Here is a 21,605-nt window from a genome sequence, read left to right as displayed (position 1 = left end):
ATCATGACCCTGAGCCGAAGGCAGATGCCTAACCAACTGAGCCACCCAGGCACCCCTTGGGTGGCTATTCTTATTTCTACTACAATACTTATCATTTACTAGATCTACCCTGAGAACATGAATAGGTTTTCAAGTGGTTTTCTTTTATAGAAAATATTCTGTACAGCATTTTAGAGTAGAAACCTTTAAGTATGTGAACTGTATTAACTACTGCTTTAACAACTATGTTATTGACTATTACTCATCCAATAAGCTAAATTGTGAAACATAATTGGAAACTTCAGGGTACCTGGCTGGCTCAGCTGGCTCATGTGACTCTTGATCTTGAGGTCATGAGATCAAGCCCCACGTTGGGCTTAGAGCTTACTTTAAACAAACAAACAACAACAACACTTAGAGTGATGGACCAAACAAGAACTCCTAATGTTAATAAATAAAATTTGGTTGTTAATAAATAAATACAACATATTTGAATTTTCAAATATTAACATTGTTCTTATTTTCTTAAAACATCTGAATATGAAACTTTTAGTCAATTACAGACAAGATAAAGAATAAAAAGAGAGAGACAACACCAAGAGTTAAACTATGGACTTTAGGGGCACCTGGGTGGCTCAGGTGGTTAAGCATCTGCCTTGAGCCCAGGTCATGGTCCTGGGGGCCTGGGATCGAGCTCCATTTCGGGCTCTCTGCTGAGCAGGGAGTCTGCTTCTCCCCCTGCCCCTCCCCCTGCTCTCTCTCGCTCTCAAATAAATCTTTTAAAAAATAAATAAAAATAAACCATGGACTTTAGGTGGTAAGATGTGACCATGTAGAATCTATGGCAAAAATGTATATAATGAGGGCACCTGGGTGGCTCAGTCAGTTAAACATCTGACTCTTGATTTTGGCTCGGGTCATGATCCCAGGGTTGTGAGATCGAGTCCTGCTGTGGGCTCCACAATGGGCATGGAGCCTGCTTAAGATTCTCTCTTTTCCTCTTTCTGCCCCTCCCCGCCTCCCTCTTTCAAAAAAAAAAAAAAAAAAGTCAAGTACGTAACAAAAAATTTTGCTAGTAGGGGAGGCTGTGCATGTGTGGGAGCAGGGAGCATATGGGATATCCTCCTTTCTGCTCAATTTTGATTTGAACCTCAACTGCTCTAAAAAATTAAGTCTATTAAAAAAATAGGCAAAGTGGGCTGTATCAGTCTTTAGAATAATCAAGTGTGACTAGATTTCTCCAACATTACTGTTAAACATAATCAGAAAATTGGTAAAAACAGGTGTTTTAGTATTTGAGAATGTCATAGACTTTTAAAAACTATTTTATCCCTCACTTCTCTTGTGTAATCCTAAAGAATAGAAATATCTGGAGACTTTAACATAGTAAGAACATATTTTAGAGATCTAGATTTACCGCCCTGCACTGATATTTACAAATCATGTGACCTTGAGCAAAGTACTTCACCTCTCCAGAAACTGGTTCCTCATCATCTGCAGTGTGACTAGTATAGTGACAATCTTACAACAGACATTCAACATAAAAGGCAACTGTGAGTCTTAGTAGACTACACAGAATGGGAGGATAATTCTAGCTCCAAAACAGTGATTCTACACATCACAATTTTACCAAAGACTAATCGAGAGTCCAAGGAATTGATAACAACAATCAATCAACTTCAGTACTGCCCCTTTGTTACGTGATAGAATATATGATGTGAATTCAAAGATGAATGAGAAACGGACCTCGCTAGCCAAGGAATACTCTACTATTATGCAGCACTTACTGTTATCTCAGAAAGAAGCTGTTAATAGAAAATTCAAAAAGAGAAAAAGCAAAGACTTTACCTTTTCTTTGGCCAAACCACTTTCCGGAAAGAAAACAGAGAGTGAATACTCGTAGCCACATCTTTGTAAGTGATCTGCCACTAGAGTGTTAGAAGCGCCTATTAAGAGGGCACTCCCTTCCACTGAAATGGACCGGGGCTGCAGTTCTCCACTCAACACAGGGTGCATCAATTCGTGAATCAGCTGATTTCGGAGCTGTGTCTAGCTCAAAAACACAAAAATGAACCAAGAAGGAAAAAATTTTCAGCAGGATTGTTTCACTGGAGATATACAGATTTGTCACATGAATTAGCATCCTTATTTCCAGAATGGTTCTGGATCCATGACCAAAAGTTAGGAACCACTCCCTAAATAACCCTGTGACACAAGTGGCCCACTGAGTTTTGGAAAAAGAAACTCGTTTTCACCAGCTTCCAAGTTAACTTGTGGTTAGCCAGAACGCATGTATACTTCAACTTCACTTCCCCAGGAGCCCGTTTCAGCAGCTTTTCACCAGGGTATCAAGTGCAGGAGACAATTCTGACCCCTACTCACCTCTCTGTGGACTATTGAAGGATATGAAAATATTGGGCATATTGATCAAAACAAAATTGGGTTCCCAAAAGGGAAATCACCTATACAAGAGAGAAATCGGTAAACCCAAAAACATATTAAGATGTACTTTTGCATACAGTATTTACATCTCAAGACACTGAAGTATAATAATTTTCTCACATTTTATAAGTGAGAAATTACAGTTCAAAGTGGGTCATTTTCTCAAGGTTATAACACTAGCATTATTCATCTGGGTTTTAACAAAATTCCCTAAATTACTCAGACTATTGGGTATTTGTTCTAGTCTATTTTGCATATCACCTGGAAATATACAACTGGGCTGAGCTTAAGATTGCACTGCCTAGATTCATGGGGTTCAGCAGTAAATGATACCTAATGAATTCATATTAATAGAATACAAGCAAGAAACAAATGGAGTTCTTGTTATACTTCTTTCTTCTATCCTTTACCTCAAGAGTAGAACAGTATATAATTACCGGTATAGAACAGGCCTTAGTTTACGTCTAAAGTCCCACAGTTTAAAAAAAAAACAAAACAAAAAAAAACCAAACATTTACACTGAACAGAATACGCATGTCCTGCCTCATCTAGTACAGTTCAGTAACAAATAAAACAAGAGAAATTATAGCATTCTCCACCAGTAAAATTTAGAGGTGATTTAATTAATTTGTAACTACTAAAGAATATATTTAAATCCAGCTTAATAAAATGCCTTAGGGTGTCTTGCAAACAAATACTGAAACAGGATAAGATTTAGAGGAGTGACAGAAGCAGGAAGGAAAATAAAGGTAGAAAAAAAAAAAAAAAAAAAAGCAAAGGACCTTACAGATGAATCCCCAGCTCAACAAACACAAAAAGCAAGCCATCCAGCACTTGCTGAAAGGAATCCCACAACTGGCTGGGGGCTCTGCAGCAGCCAATGTAAAAAAGAGGGAAATCCATTCAGAATTAATGTTCCTAAAACAGAAATAAGTACAATTATTGTGGGTGGGGAGGGGAACTGGGAGAGAAGAGACTTGTGCATCCTCAGCACAACTCTCTCAGATATTAAGAGTAGACTCAAAATAAGGAAAAAGACTTGATAAACTCCATTTAATAGATACCGGACTTTGTACTTCACCAGAAATTCTTTTCAAACACCCAAATAGAATGTTAATTAGGCCATTAAAAAATTCAATGAATTTTAAAAATTAAAACTCACTCAGGCCATCGTCACTGAACTGAGAAAACAAAAATTAGCTCCAACTTAGTAAGTAAAAATCTGTCTTGCCACTGGTAAGGCTGGAATAACAGAATTGAAGAGCCAGCGGCACAAAGGAAACAATATTTCTCTAGAAGACACAGATTTGTAAAGTGAACAAAGCTAGCACAATCCTGATACCAAACCCAAACAAGGACAGATTAAGAAGGATAAGGATACATCAGTATCATTTGTGACTACAAATGAAACACTCTCAAATCTAATTCAGAAGACAGTAAAAAGAAAATATGCCATGGCCAGGAATCCAAGGACCATTCCACATTAGAAAGCATATTAATGCATTATACACTACAATTAATTCCAAGTGGGTTAAAGAGTTAACTGTAAAAAAAATAAGGCCTTTTTAAAACATAGTGAATATTTGTTCTCTTAGAGAACTGAGAATAATTAGCAAAAAAACCAATAGATTTGAGCATATTAAAAATGTACAGCAATATTTTTAGAACCAAATTAAAATTGAACACCAAGATAAAGTATGGCTGCAAAATTGGAAAAGAAATTAAGTTTCTATTAAAAGAAATCTTATACATTAATAAAACACCGTTGGGTGGGAGGGGGAAATGGGCAAGGAACATAAACTGCCAATCCACAGAAAACATACAAATGGCCAGAAAATATGTGCAACCCCATTAATAATGAAAAGGAATAGTAAAGGGTTTCACATGTTTTAAAAAAATGTCATGATAGTATCATTGGAGAGATAAGTATTATCAAATTGCTGGTGGAATATACACTATTACAATCTTTCTAGAACAAGACCCATATACTGAGAGCCTTAAAGCTCAGGCCTTGAGTGGCTCAGTCAGTTAAGCATCTGACTTCAGCTTGGGTCATGATCTCAGGTTCCTGGGATGAGCCCAAAAGGGCTCCGAGCTCAGTGGGGAGAGTGCTTCTCCCACTCCCTCTGCCCCTCCCCGTATTCGTGGCTCTAATACAATCTTTAAGGAAAAAAAGCTCAGGCTTTTGATTCAGTAATGTCACTTAACCCATCCCAGGCAAAAAGTGAGAGATGCAATTGAAGGAATGTGTAGACCTGGGCATAATGTGAATCTTCAACAGGGGACTGCTACATAAATTACCCATACATTCAAAGACAAGTCTGGTGCCATTGAAAATGAGGATTTCAAGGAACTATGACGGACACAGGAAAATGTTCACCACATAATATCAGATTAAAAAGGAGGGGTGTCTGGCTGGCTCAGTCGGTGGAGTGTGGGACTCCGGGTCTCCAGGTTGTGGGTTCGAGCCCTGCATTGGGTATGGAGATTACTTAAAAAAAAAAAAAAAAAAAAAAAAATACACTTATGCCAATTAGTGGCTGTATTAGCGATGATGTTTCTCCATGTTTTTCTAGATTTTTCAGATTAATCTCAAGGTTTAAGTTACCAAAACAATGGGAGAGGGAGGAAAATTTTTTAGGAAGCTCGCTTTTCCTTAACATGTTTTTTAAGGGGGGCGGGGGACGGGCAGAGGGAGAAGGAAAGACAGAATCTTTTTTTTTTTTTTTTTTTTTTTTTTAAAGATTTTATTTATTTGAGAGCAAGAATGAGAGACAGCATGAGAGGGAGGAGGGTCAGAGGGAGAAGCAGACTTCCTGCCGAGCAGGGAGCCCGATGCGGGACTCGATCCCGGGACTCCAGGATCATGACCTGAGCCGAAGGCAGTCGCTTAACCAACTGAGCCACCCAGGCGCCCGGACAGACAGAATCTTAAGTAGGCCCCACCCCCAGCTGGTCATGGGCTGAGTCCACAACCCTGATCATGACCTGAGCTGAAACCAAGAATTGGAGGCTCAAGGGACTGAGCCACCCAGGTGCCCCCTTACTTTAACATTTTAAATATAAAATAGACTTTTGAAATGTATACAGTAATGAAAACGTGAGCTAATCCTACTCCTTCATATAATATGTACTAATATTTGCTGCCCAAATATTTATACATTTCAATACGTTTTAGGAAGAAATTATTCTATGGTAACTAGTACACCTAATGTTTTCTATATGGTGTCAATTTCTTTCATTCAAAAGCGCATACTATTACAAAACCACTTATTAATTCAGGACTTGCAAGCCAGCTTTATAGACCAAGTCCAATTTTATTAGAATGTGTTCACTTTATAAAGCTACCCACTACTACCTTAGTATCAGTCCAATAAACCTATTATTTGAATATGCCCTTTTAAGACCACTCAAACTCCAAACCATTTAAGACTTCCGTGTTCCATTACAAAGAGTTACACAGGAACATAAAAATGTAACTCAGCAATACAATCTACGTCATACTATTTTTAAAAGCCAGGACCTGGATGTATTTAAATGTGGACTGCCCATTACAGGTTAACTTGTAAAAGTTATGTAAAAGATACGGCTAAAACGGATACCTTGAGCGTGTCCAGTATACCCCGATCCTTAAACGTCTGGTATAGCTTTTTTCGCAGTTCATCTTGACTCAACACGTCAGATTTGGGAGGCATAGAGCACTGGAAGAAAAAACGGTTACGGGTTACCTGGCGGGCACACGGACCATGAATTTCTGAACAGACCAGTGGCCGCCAGGGAAACCCTAAGAGGCTGAGCAGGGCTGAAGAAGCTATAACGAAAACAAACAAGAGATTACGTTTCCACCGGTCCCTGAGGAGGGGCCAGTGTATCTACCTGAGCCATCAGCCGTCAGCTTCCCCTGCCCCCGACTTCCCCCAGCCGGTCCTGCCTTGGCCCGAGTTCACACGTAGCCCGAGCCACAGGCTCAGGACGAGGGGGAATCCCGGCCTGCAGAGCCCAGTCTCTGCCTGGGGGCCAGTCGGGAAGAACAAGAGAGCCGAGCACTTTGCCTCTCACTCTCAAGTAGGAACTCTAGCAGACTCGCACTTCCTTTCTCAGCGGTTCTGATGGGTAGGCGGGGTCGCGGTCCACACGCGACTTTCCCACGCGGCCGGAGGGCGGGGACCGGTAGTGAGGCAACAGGAGAAAACGAGCTACGACCCGGAAGTCGCCGGGCTCAGCGTTGATCCCGCCCCTCCCCGCCCGCCAAACCGAACCGCCCTGCTCGGGAGTACTACGGCGCATGCGCTTGGCTCCGCAGGCCTCTGGCCGGACGCTCCTCCCAGCTCTCGCGAGATCTCAACGGCGGATTCTCGCGACGATTGTTCGGGGAGTTCTGACAGAGGCTGCCGAGCGCGGGTCTGCGGAGGTTAAGTGGCTGGCTGTTTCCGCTGTCGGCAGCTCCCTGCAGGTAGGAGATGGAGTGAGTAGTGGGGCGGGAGCTCCAGGGGACGTCCCGGGCCCCGCGTGACGCGGGTTTTAGCCTAGTCTCTCCAGCCGGCCCGGGGGCAGCCGGATCGGACCTGGCCAGTCCCCGTTCGGCTGATCTCATCCCAGGCCACTCGGCCAATGCCCATCGCGTTTCAGCCTGCAAGCGTCGGCCAGCTCAGGGCCTTTGCTTCAGTCTGCCTTTCACTAGGCCATTCAGGTAACTCAGGGTTTTTTAAACGGCCGTACTGTTGTCATTTGGAGCTGGAAAATTCTTCGTGGGCCCTGTCCTGTGAGGGGAGGGGATTACTCCTCTCGCAGGCAGCCTGATAGTTTGTAACAAAGTGCTTGGTAACGTTGTCTCGAATAAGTTTCCATGTAACCTCCAAGGAGCAGCCCTAAGCTTGTCCTCTGGGCACTCTGGAATAAGTGTGTCTAGCCCAGAGTTAAATACTTGGTACCCACGTAGGTACTGCCCTTCGATCACAGCCATCTTTCCTGCTACAGATCTTTCTTGTCTCAGCCTTTATCAGCACCAGGTCCTGGCAGTCACTACCGGCTATTTAGAACTGGCTCACCAGCGATAACCCATTTGCCATCCCTAGTCAAATCCCTTTTCCATTAGACAGCATACATTATATTTGAAGGTAAGATCCTGCTGTAGCTCACTCCACACCCCCAGAAAAGTCTTCCCCAGTTTAAACATCCTCCGTTCCTTCAGCTCTTTCCAGAGCATTCCTTACAACACACAGTTCAGAGTTATTGATCCTTTTAAAATGAGATTCCCAGAAGTATGTTCCCTCGAGATGTAATTAGTTAAAAGGACATTGTCTTAATGCAGCCTAAAATTGGCATTAGCTTTTTGGATTACTATATCAGACTACTGCCCCTAATTGAGCTTGTTGCAATAAATGTAAACTTTTGGGTCCTTGTAGATGAACTGCTCTTAACCTAGGTTTCTCTCCTATTGTACAGTTTTCTTCTTGGTTTTTGTTTTGTTTTTTAAGTACCGGATTTTTGGGGTTTTTTTTTTTTTTTGCATTCTCTTAAATGGTCTTCATTTCACTTCAATTCTCTTAACCTTAGTGTTGCCTTCCAGTTTATTAGCTGCCTGAGCAGGTTATCCTTGAATGGGATAAACTGTCCCGCTCTTAAGCATTCAAAATGTTCAACTGGACTAGGTTAAGGTCACGCTTAGCGGTTCCCTAGAGACCCCATGCTGTCAACTGACTTGTATAACTTTTAAGTTCTTGGGGCACTGACATTCAAGTCAGGTAGGAGTGGTCCCTCACTCAACAAATAAGTGTTTTAATCTATTCCAAAAGTACCCAGTTACAGAAGATAAGCCTTTGTTTCTGAAAATATTAACACTTACCTATCTCAGATGGTTTGACTCTTTTGTTCCTGAGATTTCCCATGTCACTGATTAGTATACAATCACATTTGTTAATTGAAGATCTAAAATTTGCTAAGACTTGAAGACCTGTATTTATTGGTGTCTGGTTTTTGTTTTAATATAGCTGTCTTGAGGTTCACAGCCCACCTAACTTTTTGTCACACTTCCTATTAGAAAAATCATGCTCTTTGAGAAAACTGAAGTTCAGATCTGCATCCTCTTATGTACCAGGTGACCTTTCTCCCCTTTTTCTTAAGAAAAAAGCCTTCTTAGACTACAATTTCACACATTTCCATTCCTTTTGTGCTTTTGCCCTTCTCATGCCAGCCTCACAGAGATGGGGTCTCATTTTTGTGTTCATTACTAGTTAGTGAACTATTTCTTACATCATGTACATGCCCTCTTTCAGTTCAAGGTAGTTCAGAGCTCCTGTATCACCACGTTGATTTCTTTAGTTGTCGCTTACCTTCTCTCTCAAGCAGCTCAAATCACCTAGCCATCAGGGACAGCAGCTGTTTTCATCCCAGGTGAGAGTCCTGGCTCCTCTCCCTTCAGTCAACAACTCCAGTCTCTTGTGGAGAGTTTCTTCATAAGCGCCTAAACTTCAACTATCTCACAAAGGTGCTGTTAATTGTTTGATCACAGACTTCAGTCAGGCCTCAGAGACCATGAGGGCCTCAGCACTAGCACCTTCAGAAGGTTCTGTGTTGAGGCTAGTTAATCCCAGCATGCCTCTCATTCCTGTGTTCCAGCTGCACCCGACACTGTCGCAGCTATTGTCCCCCTCCTCGCAGTTCCATTCCCCAAGCGTGGAGCACTTATTCTGTACTGGGCTCTGTGGTAAGCCTTAGGGAGGCGTACTGGGAAAGAGAAACGCTTATATTATCCCCAGGTAGCTTCCCCCTGACGCACCACTGTCCCGCCCCCCTTCCCCTCCCTCCGACCTTCTACAGTGCTTTGAAACTCTTGGCCCGTGGTAAGTGAACTCCTCTTGTCCTCAGTCTCCCTACAGAACGCACCTACCTTCTGTGAGCACTTTGAGTATTTCCTTTTTTCTCATTCCTGCAGCTTTTTCAGCTCTGACGTGTGTTGTCTGCTGCTATAACGAAGTTGAGGGGCTTAAACAACACAAATGTACGACCTTACATGTCTGTGGCATAGACGCCGTCACGGGTCTCACTGGGCTGGAATCCAGGTACCAGCAGGGCTGTGTTCCCTTCTGGAGGTTGTCAGGAAGAATCCGTTTCTTTGTACTTTCCAGCTTCTAGAGGCTGCTTGGCTTCTGGTCCTTTCTTCCCTTTTCAACACTGGCGGTGCTGCGTCTCCGTGATGCCCCCACCCCCTTCTGCCGTTGCACTTCCTTCTGACCTTTCTTCTGGGCCTCTCTCTTCCACTTTTAAAGACCGTTGTAATTATATTGGGCCCACCTGGCTAGTCCAGGCTCCTCTCCCTGTCCTAAGGTCAGCTGGTGAGAAACCTCAGTTCCATCTGCAGCTTTAATTCCCCTCGGCCAGGAAATTAACATTCACAGGTTTTTGAGATCAGGCTTGGACAGGGCAGTGCGTGCAATCCTGGCTACCAGCACATGTTCAAAATTGACGTGTTCATTTCATCCCTCTTCTTTCCCTGATTTCCTTTCTTGGTGAATAGACTCATCTTGATATTCTGCTTGATCACCTCAGTCAGGCATTTGGAAGCATGCTTGATTCTTCCCTCTTCCTCAGTTCCCCAGTTTAATCCATTGCCAAGTTCCATGTAGCCATCTCCTCCACACCTGGAGACCTAGTCTTCTTAGGAGATGCTTGAAGGACCCCAATTTTAGGTGATGGGGAAATTGAGCAGACACACACACATGCTCAAGCTCCCACAAACACCGGTGGCTGCTTCATTTGCATCACAGACGGGAGTACTAAGTAACACTTGCTTTGTGGATGGAGGGGGGTAGAAGAGGTTGCAGAACTTAAAAAGTTTCAAATCATTGTTGCAGAGCCAATACAGTAGCCACTAAGCACATGTGGCTATTTAAACTTAAATAAAGTTAAAAATTCAGTTCTGCAGACACAATAGCCACCAGTGGCTACCACATTGGACAGTGCAGATATAGAACGTTTCCCTCCCCAAGGAAAGTTGAGATTTTATTTATTTATTTGACAGGGAGAGACACAGCGAGAGCAGGAACACAAGCAGGGGGAGTGGGAGAGGGAGAAGCAGGCTTCCTGCCCAGCAGGGAGCCCGATGTGGGGCTCGATCCCAGCACCCTGGGTTCATGACCCGAGCTGAAGGCGGATGCTTAACGACTGAGCCACCCAGGTGCCCCCAGACAGCACAGAATTCTAAAGTGTGTCTCATCTTTGCCTACCACCTTGGCATAATAAACCTCAAATATTAAATGATTGTAGACATTCCCTTCCTGAGACCATGTGGTTGTATTCTCCCAAGATTTCCATTTCTTCCACTTCACCTTCCAGTTTTGCCTGTGGAATCGAATAGTCGAATTACTCTTTCAGCTGCTGTGAAATCAAGTTATTGGCAGTTCAAGTTCTGTCCAGCTGTAGAGTCTATGACCTAACCTTTATGTGGTGTTTCCTTGGTTCCCTTTCTGTTTATCCTCACCCTGTGCTGACACTATGCAGGCACAGGAATGAGGGTTATCTTCCTTAGATGTGTATTGTTTTCTGCTGCTGCTTAAATGTTTTGTGCTGAAGAAATTAAACCCTTCCCTTGGCAAACTCCAGCTGCAAACTCCTATTCCAATTAATGACATCATTGTCGACTTTGTTCAAATTTAAAGTTCCCATCCCTCTGCGCCTTGAAAATTTCTTTCAATCTTGAGAATTGTTGCTAATTCTCCTAGTTTTGCAGAGCTTTCATAACATTCCTGCCTGTCTTATTTGGGCCTTTTCCCCCATCTTTCCCCTAAGACTTTCCTGTAAAGGATCAGATGGTCTCTATTGCAGCTGCTCAACTCTGTCATTTTGTTGTCGGGCAAAGGCAGCCTTCGGCAACAATACAAGGATGGACAAGGCCAGATCTGGCCTGCAGGCTGCAGTGTGCCAACACCTGCCCCGAAGAACATTTTAAATTCTATTTACCTCATCATGCCAAAAGAACGTCCTATTTGCCTTTTTTTCCAGTCATGGGCCTCCCAGTTCCAGAGTTCAAAATGCCAGCAGTGCCTTGATTTCCTTAACAACGAAGGTTGTATTCATTAGGAAACAATTTCGGATTTTCTGATGTTCAGTGTGATTCAGCAGAAGTCCCAGTGAGGCTTGATGAGCCCTGGGCTGTGACAGACCTCGCTGTACCTTCCCTGAGATGGTATACTCTCAGTGAACCAGGAGGCTGCCCCATGTGGAGGCCTTAAGAGTCAGCACATCTCCATGTGCGTATGCTCCTCCGTGTTGCTCAAGAGAACGTGTGCTGAGCACCTCCTCTGAGCCAGATACTGTGCCTGGTGCTTCACATGGATTAGGTTGTATAATCCTCATGGTCCCTATAAGGGATCTGTGATGGCTACCTCGATTTCACCGAGGAGGAAACCGACATTGGGAGTTTAAGGACCGTGCCCGTGGTCATGTTACTAGTAAGTGGCAGAGCTAGACCTGAGCCTAGCTTTGTCTGATTCCAAAGACCCTGTGCTAAAAGTACATAAATACATACGTAAATCCTTCCACCCATCTGTCCATCCATCCAGATTCTGTGCTAAAAGCCACAGAATCCCTGATCCCCCCCCACAAGCCCTCCCACCCCAACACTTTCTTTCTCTTCATTTCCATAGCAAACCTGTGAACACCAGTTCTAAGACTTCTTAATGCCTCAAATGTCTTTTTGGATTATGATTTCTTCCATCTTTTCTAGAATACAAAATTGTGTCTTCCTTATTTTTTAAGATTTTATTTTTTTTAAGTAATCTCTATATCCAGCATGGGGCTTGAACTCACAATCCCAACATCAAGAGTCACACACGCTACCGACTGAGCCAGCCAGGAGCCCCATGTCTTCCTTATGAATGTTGTTTGAGGAGGCATATCATAGGTTCTTGCATTTGCAGAGACTGAGATTTATAGTATACATTGTTCAGGTAGGAAGAAGAGAAAATCAGCACCCTTTATTAATTTTTCCCAGTGTTAGTGCTAATAATGCTAACTGGCCCAGGCCAAGTTTGGCCCAGCTTACTCTGAATGTTCCAAACGTTCAGGTCCTGAGAATGTTGTTTTTACGATTTTGTATTAGAGGTCTTCCAGTTTCCCTATGAAAATAAAGTACTGGATTCTACAGGACATATCACAGACCTAATTTGTATAGTCCCAAAGCCGTTTGTCTATGGCAGTGTACTGGAAAACATGACAACCTTAATTAATGGTCTCCTTCTACAGTGTCAGGTTTTAGTAAAAAATTGAATTCTAGACTTCTTGTTAACCATTTCTCATTTTCAGTATGGTGTACTAAAAATATGTGTTATTTTCATTTAATTAGGAGCTATATATTGAAGACAATGTCTGGAAGCTTCTACTTTGTAATTGTGGGCCACCATGATAATCCAGTTTTTGAAATGGAATTTTTGCCAGCTGGAAAAGGAGAATCCAAAGTGCGTAAGGAACCTTAAAAAATTCTGTAAGAATTGTTATGCTGTTCTAATGATAATGGTGTGGCATGATTTTACAGCTGGAAGAGATCTGGACAGATGAGGTAACGAATCCACTGCCATTAAATGAGGCTTGCTCTGCAGTCCCACAGGTTGACAGAAGCCAGCCAGGGAACATCCTCTGAGTTGTTGACTCATCCTTTGATTCAGCTCACACTTGGCACATACTAGCAGGATGCTCTGGGTCTCTGATATGTAGTTCACTGTGTCACCCATTCTGAAAAGCTGCTCCCTGAGCACATAGAAACATAGTCTACCTGTTGTGGGACCAGAAGAACAGTTGTTACTGACTGGAGATGCCGTGAGAGCCCATTCTGTCCAAGGGAATTACATTTTTCCTCAGGACATACATAGTAGGGCCATTTACACCTGGGAGGGTTAAAAGAGACCCTTGCTTCCATGTCCCGCTGCCCCTGAGACTATAGCAGTTTTCAGTGACCTTCTGCACCACCTACCAGCTGGGTGGTGCCTGCATGCTGTTCTCCCCGGTGACACCACCCAACTTCCTTGTTGCCAGTAATGGTTCCAGAAAAACAAGCTTGGTTCAAGAACATGCCACTCAGAGTAAACATATAGTCTTGAGATGAGCATACCTGGGGCCCTTCCATCTTTCTGTACTGGTCCATGTTGCTAATAAAAAGTTATGCTGTGTTTCTCCTAACTCCAAAATAAGCTTTAATGTCCCTTAAGAATTGATTTTTGAAATTAATTGTAGCGCATAATGTCCAGTGCGTGATGCTTTTCAACTGTTTAAATCTTGCCACGAAAATAAGATAGAAATGTGCTTAAGCTCTTAGCTCTCGGGTGGTTGTTACTACATTATTTCCCCACACTCCTATGAGCCCGCTGCTCATTAAAACTGTACTGAGGCATCTCTGTGGCAGCGGTCGCTTTGTGGTACAGGGCTACTGACACAGTTTCTGTGGACTTGGGGTAGGCAAAGCTGTGCCCAGAAAAACACTTTGTGGCATGACTTGACCTTAGTTCTTTCTCCTGCTACTGCTCACCTTAAAGCATTTCTACATTTTTCTTCTAATCTCATGATTGATCATCCATGTAAAGTGATGGAAAACACTGCTGTAAGCCAGACACAAAACACATCGATTTCTCTAGGGATTCAATTAGCTTCGCCATGGTGATGTGAGTGGAGTAAACATGCTTGAGCTGTGCAAGGCCACTGGCAGCCTGCCTCCAACCCTGTCACAGGAACAGCCTCCGCAGCAAGGAGGTCATATTAAGTTGCCTTTCCCAGGGCTGTCGTAACAGAGCACCACAAACCGGGTGCCTTAGAGTAAAAGCAACTCATTGTCTCACCAGCCTGGAGGCCAGAAGTCCAAGAACAATGTGTCAGCAGGGTCAGGCCCCCTGTGAAAGTGCTAGGGGAAAATCTGTTCCAGGACTCTCTCCTAGCTTCTGGTAGTTCCCTGGCTTTTGGCAGCAGAACTCCAGTCTTCGAGTGGCATTCTCGCCGTGTGTGGGTCTGTCTCTAAATTCCCCTCTTTTATAAATACACCAGTGATACTGGATTAGGGGCCATCCTACTCTAGCATGCTAACGACAGCTGCAATGACCCTCTTTCCAAAGAAGGCCACATTCTGAGGTACTGGGCGGGGTGGGGGGTGGTTAGGACCTCAACAGAAGAATTCAGTTCAACCCATAACAGAAGTGTTCTTTGAAAAGTTTATTTTGAAATAAAGAATTCCACAGGAGGAAGACTGTTCTAGGTTGTGAATTCCCTGTCCACGTTATGGTGGGACAGTCCCACCTCCAGTTAAGCCCACGAGAAGGACACTCAGCTCTGACAGGACTATCTCCTGCTGTTGAGACAGGTGACTACTCACAGCTGGGGCTGAGTATGGCCTCCTGCCACTCCCAAGTCCCCCTCTGTCATGTAAACTCCATTCACCTGAAAGAGGCCTATGCCAAGCCTTTAAGAGTGCCACCTTCTCAGCTGTCTCCACTGCTCACCAAGTGTCACTGTGCCCCACGGCCTTCCCTGCCCTTTTCCCCTGCTGACCCTGAGACCCATGCCAACGTCACTTCTGTGTAGCTCTCCAGCCTACCTGAAGTGCTGTCCGTTAGCCATAACCACTTACGTATTTTTTCATGTCCTCCTCTAAAAAGATATGAGTGTCTTTAAAGCAGAATCTCTCTTTTTTTACCTACTGTTCTTTCTTCACACGCTTAAATGGTTACCGAATTTGGTAACTTCCTTCTTGCAAAATTAAATAATCTATATAGTTTCTTGAACACATTTCACTTATTAATTGGCTGTTTCTATTTGTTGAGTTTTAGATAGCAAATTGAAAAGAATATGATGTGAAAACACTTAAGATCTTTCCTAAGTCCCATGACAGTAATAAATGAAGTAAAAGCAGAGGATGCCCCACCCACCCCCAAGAAGACTACGTATAGAATTTCCAGAATGAAATGTTGGCGTTCTTGATGCTGTCTGGAAATGTTAATCTGGTGCTACTCACATTGTCATCTAGGATGATCATCGTCATCTGAACCAGTTCATAGCTCATGCCGCTCTTGACCTCGTAGATGAGAACATGTGGCTGTCCAACAACATGTACTTGAAAACTGTGGACAAGTTCAACGAGTGGTTTGTTTCGGCGTTTGTTACTGCAGGTCATATCCTTATCTTTTAAATAAAGATCTCTAACTAAAGGTTGGGGTAACAGACTAGAACAACATGGGACATACATGCCAGACTCTGAGTCTGTGGACTTCAATGTGTCAGGTAAAAACTGCCATTTACGAGGATACTTTTATTTATTTTTTTTAGGGGAAGAAATTTTGTTTTAATATTTTTGTTTAACAGATACCTTTAGAATCAAGTCTCAAATAAAACTAAGGTTAATCTGAACCATTAGGTTGATTTTACTTTATTTTGTAGTAACTTCCTAACTTTAGAAAGATTATGTCCTCTTTAAGATAAAAGTTAACCTAACTTCAAACCCAGTTTACGTATGCAGCTTTTCCATCACAAAATATAATGCATGTGACTCATTTGAAGGATATCGTATCACCTGACCACTTTTCATTTTTCATTTCTATTAAGATTATACCTTAATTCTTTCACATATGAGATTTATTATGCTTCATGACATAAGGCAAGAAGATGGAATAAAGAACTTCTTTACTGATGTCTATGATTTATACATAAAGGTATGGTATGTTCCGTAACTTTTTAAATTTGACTGTAAAAAGGGATTCCGACTTTGACAGGAAATTGGCCTGCTGCAGTAACTCCCTTGTACTGCAGTTTTCATCTTAGACCAGCCCCTCCCCAGTCAGACCGATCCCTGGAAACGCCCTCATCAGGCCAGTCTTCACCACCAGGCTAACATATATTTAGGACAGAACTCACGGTAGTTGTTTTTAAACTGGTTTCAGTTTCCCCCTTTTGGCGCACATATCGTTGATTTTATTAGGGAACCCTAAAAAGAGAAGGAAGCAGGCTACATAAGGGAAATTGCTTCATAATTTTAATCTAAAATATGCTCCATCTACTTTACCAGTTACAGTGCAATGATTATAGATCATAAACTGTCAGGAAGTTTACCAAATAGTCCCTCAAGGAGAATGGTGCCACTCACATTTCTTGGTATTTAGAAAAAATAAACTAGAAGTAGGATGTCTGTGGTTAAACTGCAGTGCTAACAGTATGTTCTTAATTAATTTTAAATGTTCTGTATTTAGACAAGATTTTTTTTCCATATCAGCACGGTTCATATTCCTAGTCAGAATTAGCAAATAAAAATATTATGTCTTAAAAAGATAGACGACATCAAGTAAATTAAGGTTTAAAAACTGGTTAACTCCTTTTTCTTATTAGTGATTCAATCTGACAGTTTTCTCACGTTATGATACACTCATTACACTACTTAAGAACCTGATCACTCAGCCTGTGTTGTTAAAGGACAGTATTAAAAACCTGATTGTCAAACAAATTATTACATAAGGGTAATTTAATATAGCAGCAACAGGGCATAACTTTTTTTTAACTACGAGCACATGGTGGATTTTTAGTTTTATGTAGCCAAAGGGCCTTATAGATGAGTCCATACATTTATAATTAATGTGAGTAGATTAGTATTTCACATACAGGGTGAATCCTCAAAGTTCATTTAGCTTACATAGGCAACACTTATCATACCACCATTAGTTTTGCCACAGGTAGTTCTCAAAACTAAAACACTAAGACAAAAATCTCAAGGGGGCATTACTATTTAACAATGGAACATTTTTGTTGAAACTTAAAAATGTGGTCTTCAGACTTCTGTTTTAGATGTCTTTGATGATTTAATTTAGAACTTTAAAATAATTTCCTTCTAGAGATCTATGATTTGTCAGTCTTTGTACTTCAACAAGCTTACTAATACCTTCTTCTTTCCTAGTTTGCAATGAATCCATTTTATGAACCCAATTCTCCTATTCGATCAAGCGCATTTGACAGAAAAGTTCAGTTTCTTGGGAAGAAACACCTTTTAAGTTGAATGTGGAAAAATCTGGAAATAAACAATGTCACTACAATGGGGTATTCTCAGGAATGTGTATGTTGTAAGTAACTTGACGAAATAGCCTGGAAAAGTTTTGCTTGTAGTCTAAATTTATCTAAACCTAATGAAATTCCTTATTATTTTAAAACAGTACATTGAGTTTCTTACGATTATCAACAGATCAATATTTGCTTGTGAACAGTGTTATTTATAAACTCTCTATAACCTTGAAAATATCTTTCTTCTAAAAATTAAGAATGAGCTTTTGACTTTACTCATATTCAGACCGCTTGATCTTGATGTCACAATTCAGAACCAAATGTCATGGTCAAGATTTTGGTAGACAGATTTAAAACTAAAAGTTTCTGCAGTAGGGAATGAAGCTGATAGCACGTGCATGGGCTTCTGCACATCTAGAGATATTGTTATAAAACCATACGCACAGTACACATAGCACTGCCCAAGAAGCCGGAGCAAACAGCTTTTGCAGTGCCAGATGCCACAGGCCTGCCTCTGTCAAAGTGATTCCGCTATAAAGCCGGAACCCTGAATCCATGTTTGTAAAATGGGAGGCCGGGACCAAAGTGACAGGTTGTGTTCTTGTATTGCCTTTCCCTCCGACAGTAAACTAAAGTAAGTGAACCTGTTGATAGTTATACCAGTAAAAAGTTGTAATTCTGGAATTGTAAACAAAGAAAAGTTTATATTACATTAGCATTTGCATTCTTAGCTTTTTTAGGCTGTACACCAAGGGGGTGGGGAGTGGCCTGTAACAAGTGGGATCCTACTGTAAACTAGTAAATGTCTGTTTAAAAACAAGTACTAGAACCATATATTTTCTGTGCTAATTGTGAGCACTTAATTTTGTTCTTTCCTGAGTAACTTGAGCAAGTAGTTCTAAGTTTGGTCTCATACCCTTGTGTGAAGTTGCTACCGTGATTTTTTACCCCATCTATTTATTGGATTTCTTAAATAAAGATGTTTGTCCAAGACTGTGGAAGTTTAGTCGAATTTTTAAAGTGTTACGCTCACGCTGCTACCGCTGTTTCAGTCCTCTTTCCCCTACTGAGAGTCTACCAACTATTATCTTAACCCATTTGCTAGAACTCAGATCACCTCAAGCTCGGTGCCAGAGCTTTGGGAGCAGAGAGTCCCGCTAGACATCTAGGAGGGGCTTCAGCCACGCTCACTGGAGAGACGCCGGTGTGTTCTTGCCGTAGACCGTTTGCTCTGCCCCCAGTAAACATACAGTGCAGAGAGCTGTGACGCGGGCTGCCAGGAGCAGCAGGCTGTTTGCAGCAGGACGTTGGAGGGTGCCTTGCAAACCATGATCCTTTCCTCTAGGCTCGTGAGGGTGAGACGGCAACGAGCAACACAAGCCCTATGTGTGTTACTGTAGTTCAGCACCAACTGTGTGTGTGACTGCGTCTCTGAAGGAGCCTGAAGCAAGTCCACTGACAAGCATGGGGGCGGATGGGACATCAGACGTGAGCTGCACTGCAAGAGCATGTGGGCCACGAAGGTGTGGAGAAAAGCAGCACCAGGCACGTGGCTAGGACAGAACCAGAGCTGGTGTAAAGGGAAAAACCAGGGGCTGGCAGTTAAGCAAGCTCAAGAGCCGGCAAATCTTAGATCTGGTAGTAGGTGATGTCACGCAAGGTTCAGGAACACAATAGCAACAGGATGACATCATTAGCAACCCTGGGCCCGAGGCCCCACTGAGTGTAGTGTGTCAGCACTAGGTCAGTGCTAATCTACGTTAGCACGCCCAAAGGGACCCAAAGAAAATGCACAGTTCTGATATTGTCCTCTTTCGTTCCCTAGATGCTTGGTGCCCACGTTTTCCACGTATGTAGAGAGAGAGTGGATTTCTGCTCTGCCCGCGCTACACCCGTCTTCTTTCACTTTTCAGTCATGTCAGCCCTTTCTGGTTGCCAGTCCGCAGTGGTGGCTTCTCAGAATCCACAGACAGTACGCAGGTCCACTTTTCTACTCCACTGCCCCACAAGCCACTGGTGTCCACGGTGTCATGATACTCAAGGGAAAGCTTACACACATTTTTACAGGAATGTAAAACTCAAGGTTTTCTCTTAAGGGACATCTAGGATGTTTTCACTTCAACTAGGGAATGTTTCACAAGGTGACAAAGACATTACCCCACTGATGGAACTGTACTTTTCCATCTTCCACACTGCACACTGTATTTGCTACGTGGGCTGCAAACATACATCTGTCCGTTCTCCAAGTTCAGTCATTTGCCTTGTTCTTACCACTGAGCTGTCTCGACGGCCCTGCGCGAGTAGACCACAGAAGCTCACGTTGTCAGAGCCGGCCCGACGCCCTGTGGCGAGCAGGGGCACTGGAACCCTGGGGCCTCTCCTCCCCAGAATGGGGGGCATGCACACCGTTCTTCCCTTCTGCCGGCTTCCTGGGGGCTCTGCAGCTACTTCCTTCCACCAACCCTGGCCGCCTCCGGCGCCAACTGCTTTCTTCCCCAACTCTTTGTTTTTTCAATATTTCTCATCTTTGTTTAGGTAACACCAGCCAATCAAAAGACCTTTTACTTCCTAAAAACAAGAGCGTCAGACCTGCAGCTACCTTTCGCTGCTTGTTGAAGAGCTTGTCCCATCGGTTTGTTGTAGTCTCTTTGAAGGCCGGAGCTACTGCCAGGTTTTGTTCCTCCTTAGTGGTCACATTTCAGTACTGTGCTTGGTCAGCTAGCTCCTGTTCACTGGATCCCTTTGAGTCCACGGTGTTAAACTGGATTACTCTCCTTTCCCACCAGCCTGTCTTTATACACATGAAGATCTGTTTCCTTGACTATTTTTTGCCTCCCAGCTCTAGACCTCTTGAATATTTAGCTGAAAAAAAGATTACTGAAAAGCGGCTTATAAGTTTTTTAAAAACCAGCAAAGTAGTAGTTAAATCTATACAGGAATCAAAATTACACATTAGGTAAATACCTACACACATACGTATGTATTATGGGCTGAATTGTGTCCCCCCAAAATCCGTATGTTGCAGCCCTAGCCCCCAGTCCCTCAGAATGTGACTGTATTTGGAGACAGGGCCTTTAAAGAGGTGATTAAGTCCAGGGGCGCCTGGGTGGCTCAGTCGTTAAGTGTCTGCCTTCAGCTCAGGTCATGATCCCAGGGTCCTGGGATCGAGCCCCGCATCGGGCTCCCTGCTCCGCGGGAAGCCTGCTTCTCCCTCTCCCACTCCCCCTGCTTGTGTTCCCTCTCTCGCTGTGTCTCTCTCTGTCAAATAAATAAATAAAATAAAATAAAATAAATTTTCTATAAAAAAAAAAAAAGAGGTGATTTAAGTCCAAACGAGCCCACTAGGGTGGGCCCTAATCCAATCTGACTGGTGTCCTTATGAGAGGAAGAAATTTGGATGCAGAGACATGGTGGCATGATGGGGGGTGGGGGGTGCTGTACACAGAGGAAAGGTCATCTGCAAGTCACAGACCTTAGGAGAAACTAAACCTACCAACACCTTGATCTTGGACATACAGCCCCAGAACTGTGAGAAAAATTCCCATTGTTTAAGCCGCCCAGTCTGCATTTTGTTGTGGCAGCCCTAGCAAACTAATATGATATGCTTCCCTTACATACTAAATATCTAGCTTGATACCCAAGAAACTGACACATGCTGCCTCCACGGACAGGAACTGGGTGGCAAGGGTATAGATATCTGTCTCTTAAGTCTTACGATTTTGAAACGTGACTCATCTATTTAAAAAATGAACAAAAAATTTACTCCGAATACCCACTGTTGAACAAGGTGTGGGAAACTGGCACTTTCAGATATTGCTGCTGGATGTGTCACTAGAGAACAGTTTGAATAAATTGGTAAACATCCGTACAGCTGATAAATGAGGTAGATATACTATAATGGAAGTATGTCCACATATATTACGAGGAAACAGCAAGTCACAAAACAATGGGGACACTTTTGATTGGAAAAAAAAAAAAGCAAATCCCCTAGAGAAAAAAACAAAGAGTATGTAATATACTCCAATTTGTTATTGGATTCTTATTTTGTTTTTTTGATGGAGGATTACAGTTTTGGGAGGGGGGACTGATAATAAGTAATAAAAACAAAAACTGTCTCTAACCTGAAACTATGAAGAGATTTAATTTCCCCAAATTCAAAATGTTAA

At 42.7% G+C, this 21,605-nt stretch overlaps 2 protein-coding genes across 13 annotated transcripts in view; one reads left to right on the top strand and one right to left on the bottom strand.

Annotated features, from left to right (window-relative positions):
- OFD1 (OFD1 centriole and centriolar satellite protein) overlaps positions 1-15,660 on the bottom strand; it is a 69,495-nt gene extending 53,835 nt beyond the window's left edge. For 8 of the 12 annotated variants that reach the window (XR_004683669.1, XR_004683670.1, XM_035029728.1 and 5 more), the window contains exons 1-3: positions 15,413-15,660; positions 6,024-6,122; positions 1,828-2,028 (exon numbers count right to left, since the gene is read on the bottom strand). Coding sequence is in view for 9 of the 12 variants with exons in the window: in XM_035029728.1 (XP_034885619.1) it covers positions 1,828-2,028; positions 6,024-6,122; positions 15,413-15,643 (531 nt within the window). In the remaining 3 variants the exon portion in view is untranslated. Of the gene's footprint in view, positions 1-1,827; positions 2,033-6,023; positions 6,123-6,297; positions 7,680-15,412 lie in introns of those variants that run through there. The other 4 variants (XM_035029732.1, XM_035029731.1, XM_035029733.1 and 1 more) reach the window with 4 other exon arrangements.
- Positions 15,595-18,432, top strand: LOC118026739 (trafficking protein particle complex subunit 2-like). Its single transcript, XM_035029740.1, has 3 exons — positions 15,595-15,678; positions 16,000-16,106; positions 17,339-18,432. The coding sequence occupies exons 1-3, from the start codon at positions 15,642-15,644 to the stop codon at positions 17,435-17,437; spliced, it is 243 nt and encodes an 80-aa protein (XP_034885631.1). The 5' UTR covers positions 15,595-15,641; the 3' UTR covers positions 17,438-18,432.
- The last annotated feature ends 3,173 nt before the right edge of the window (positions 18,433-21,605 follow it).

The sequence above is a fragment of the Mirounga leonina genome, unplaced genomic scaffold (genome assembly GCF_011800145.1).
Source record: "Mirounga leonina isolate KUSES-001 unplaced genomic scaffold, KU_Mleo_1.0 Mir_276, whole genome shotgun sequence".
In the NCBI taxonomy this organism is placed as follows: Eukaryota; Metazoa; Chordata; class Mammalia; order Carnivora; family Phocidae; genus Mirounga; species Mirounga leonina.
The sequence above is the reverse complement of the archived record's forward strand: the minus strand, read 5'-3'. Positions and strand labels throughout refer to the sequence as shown.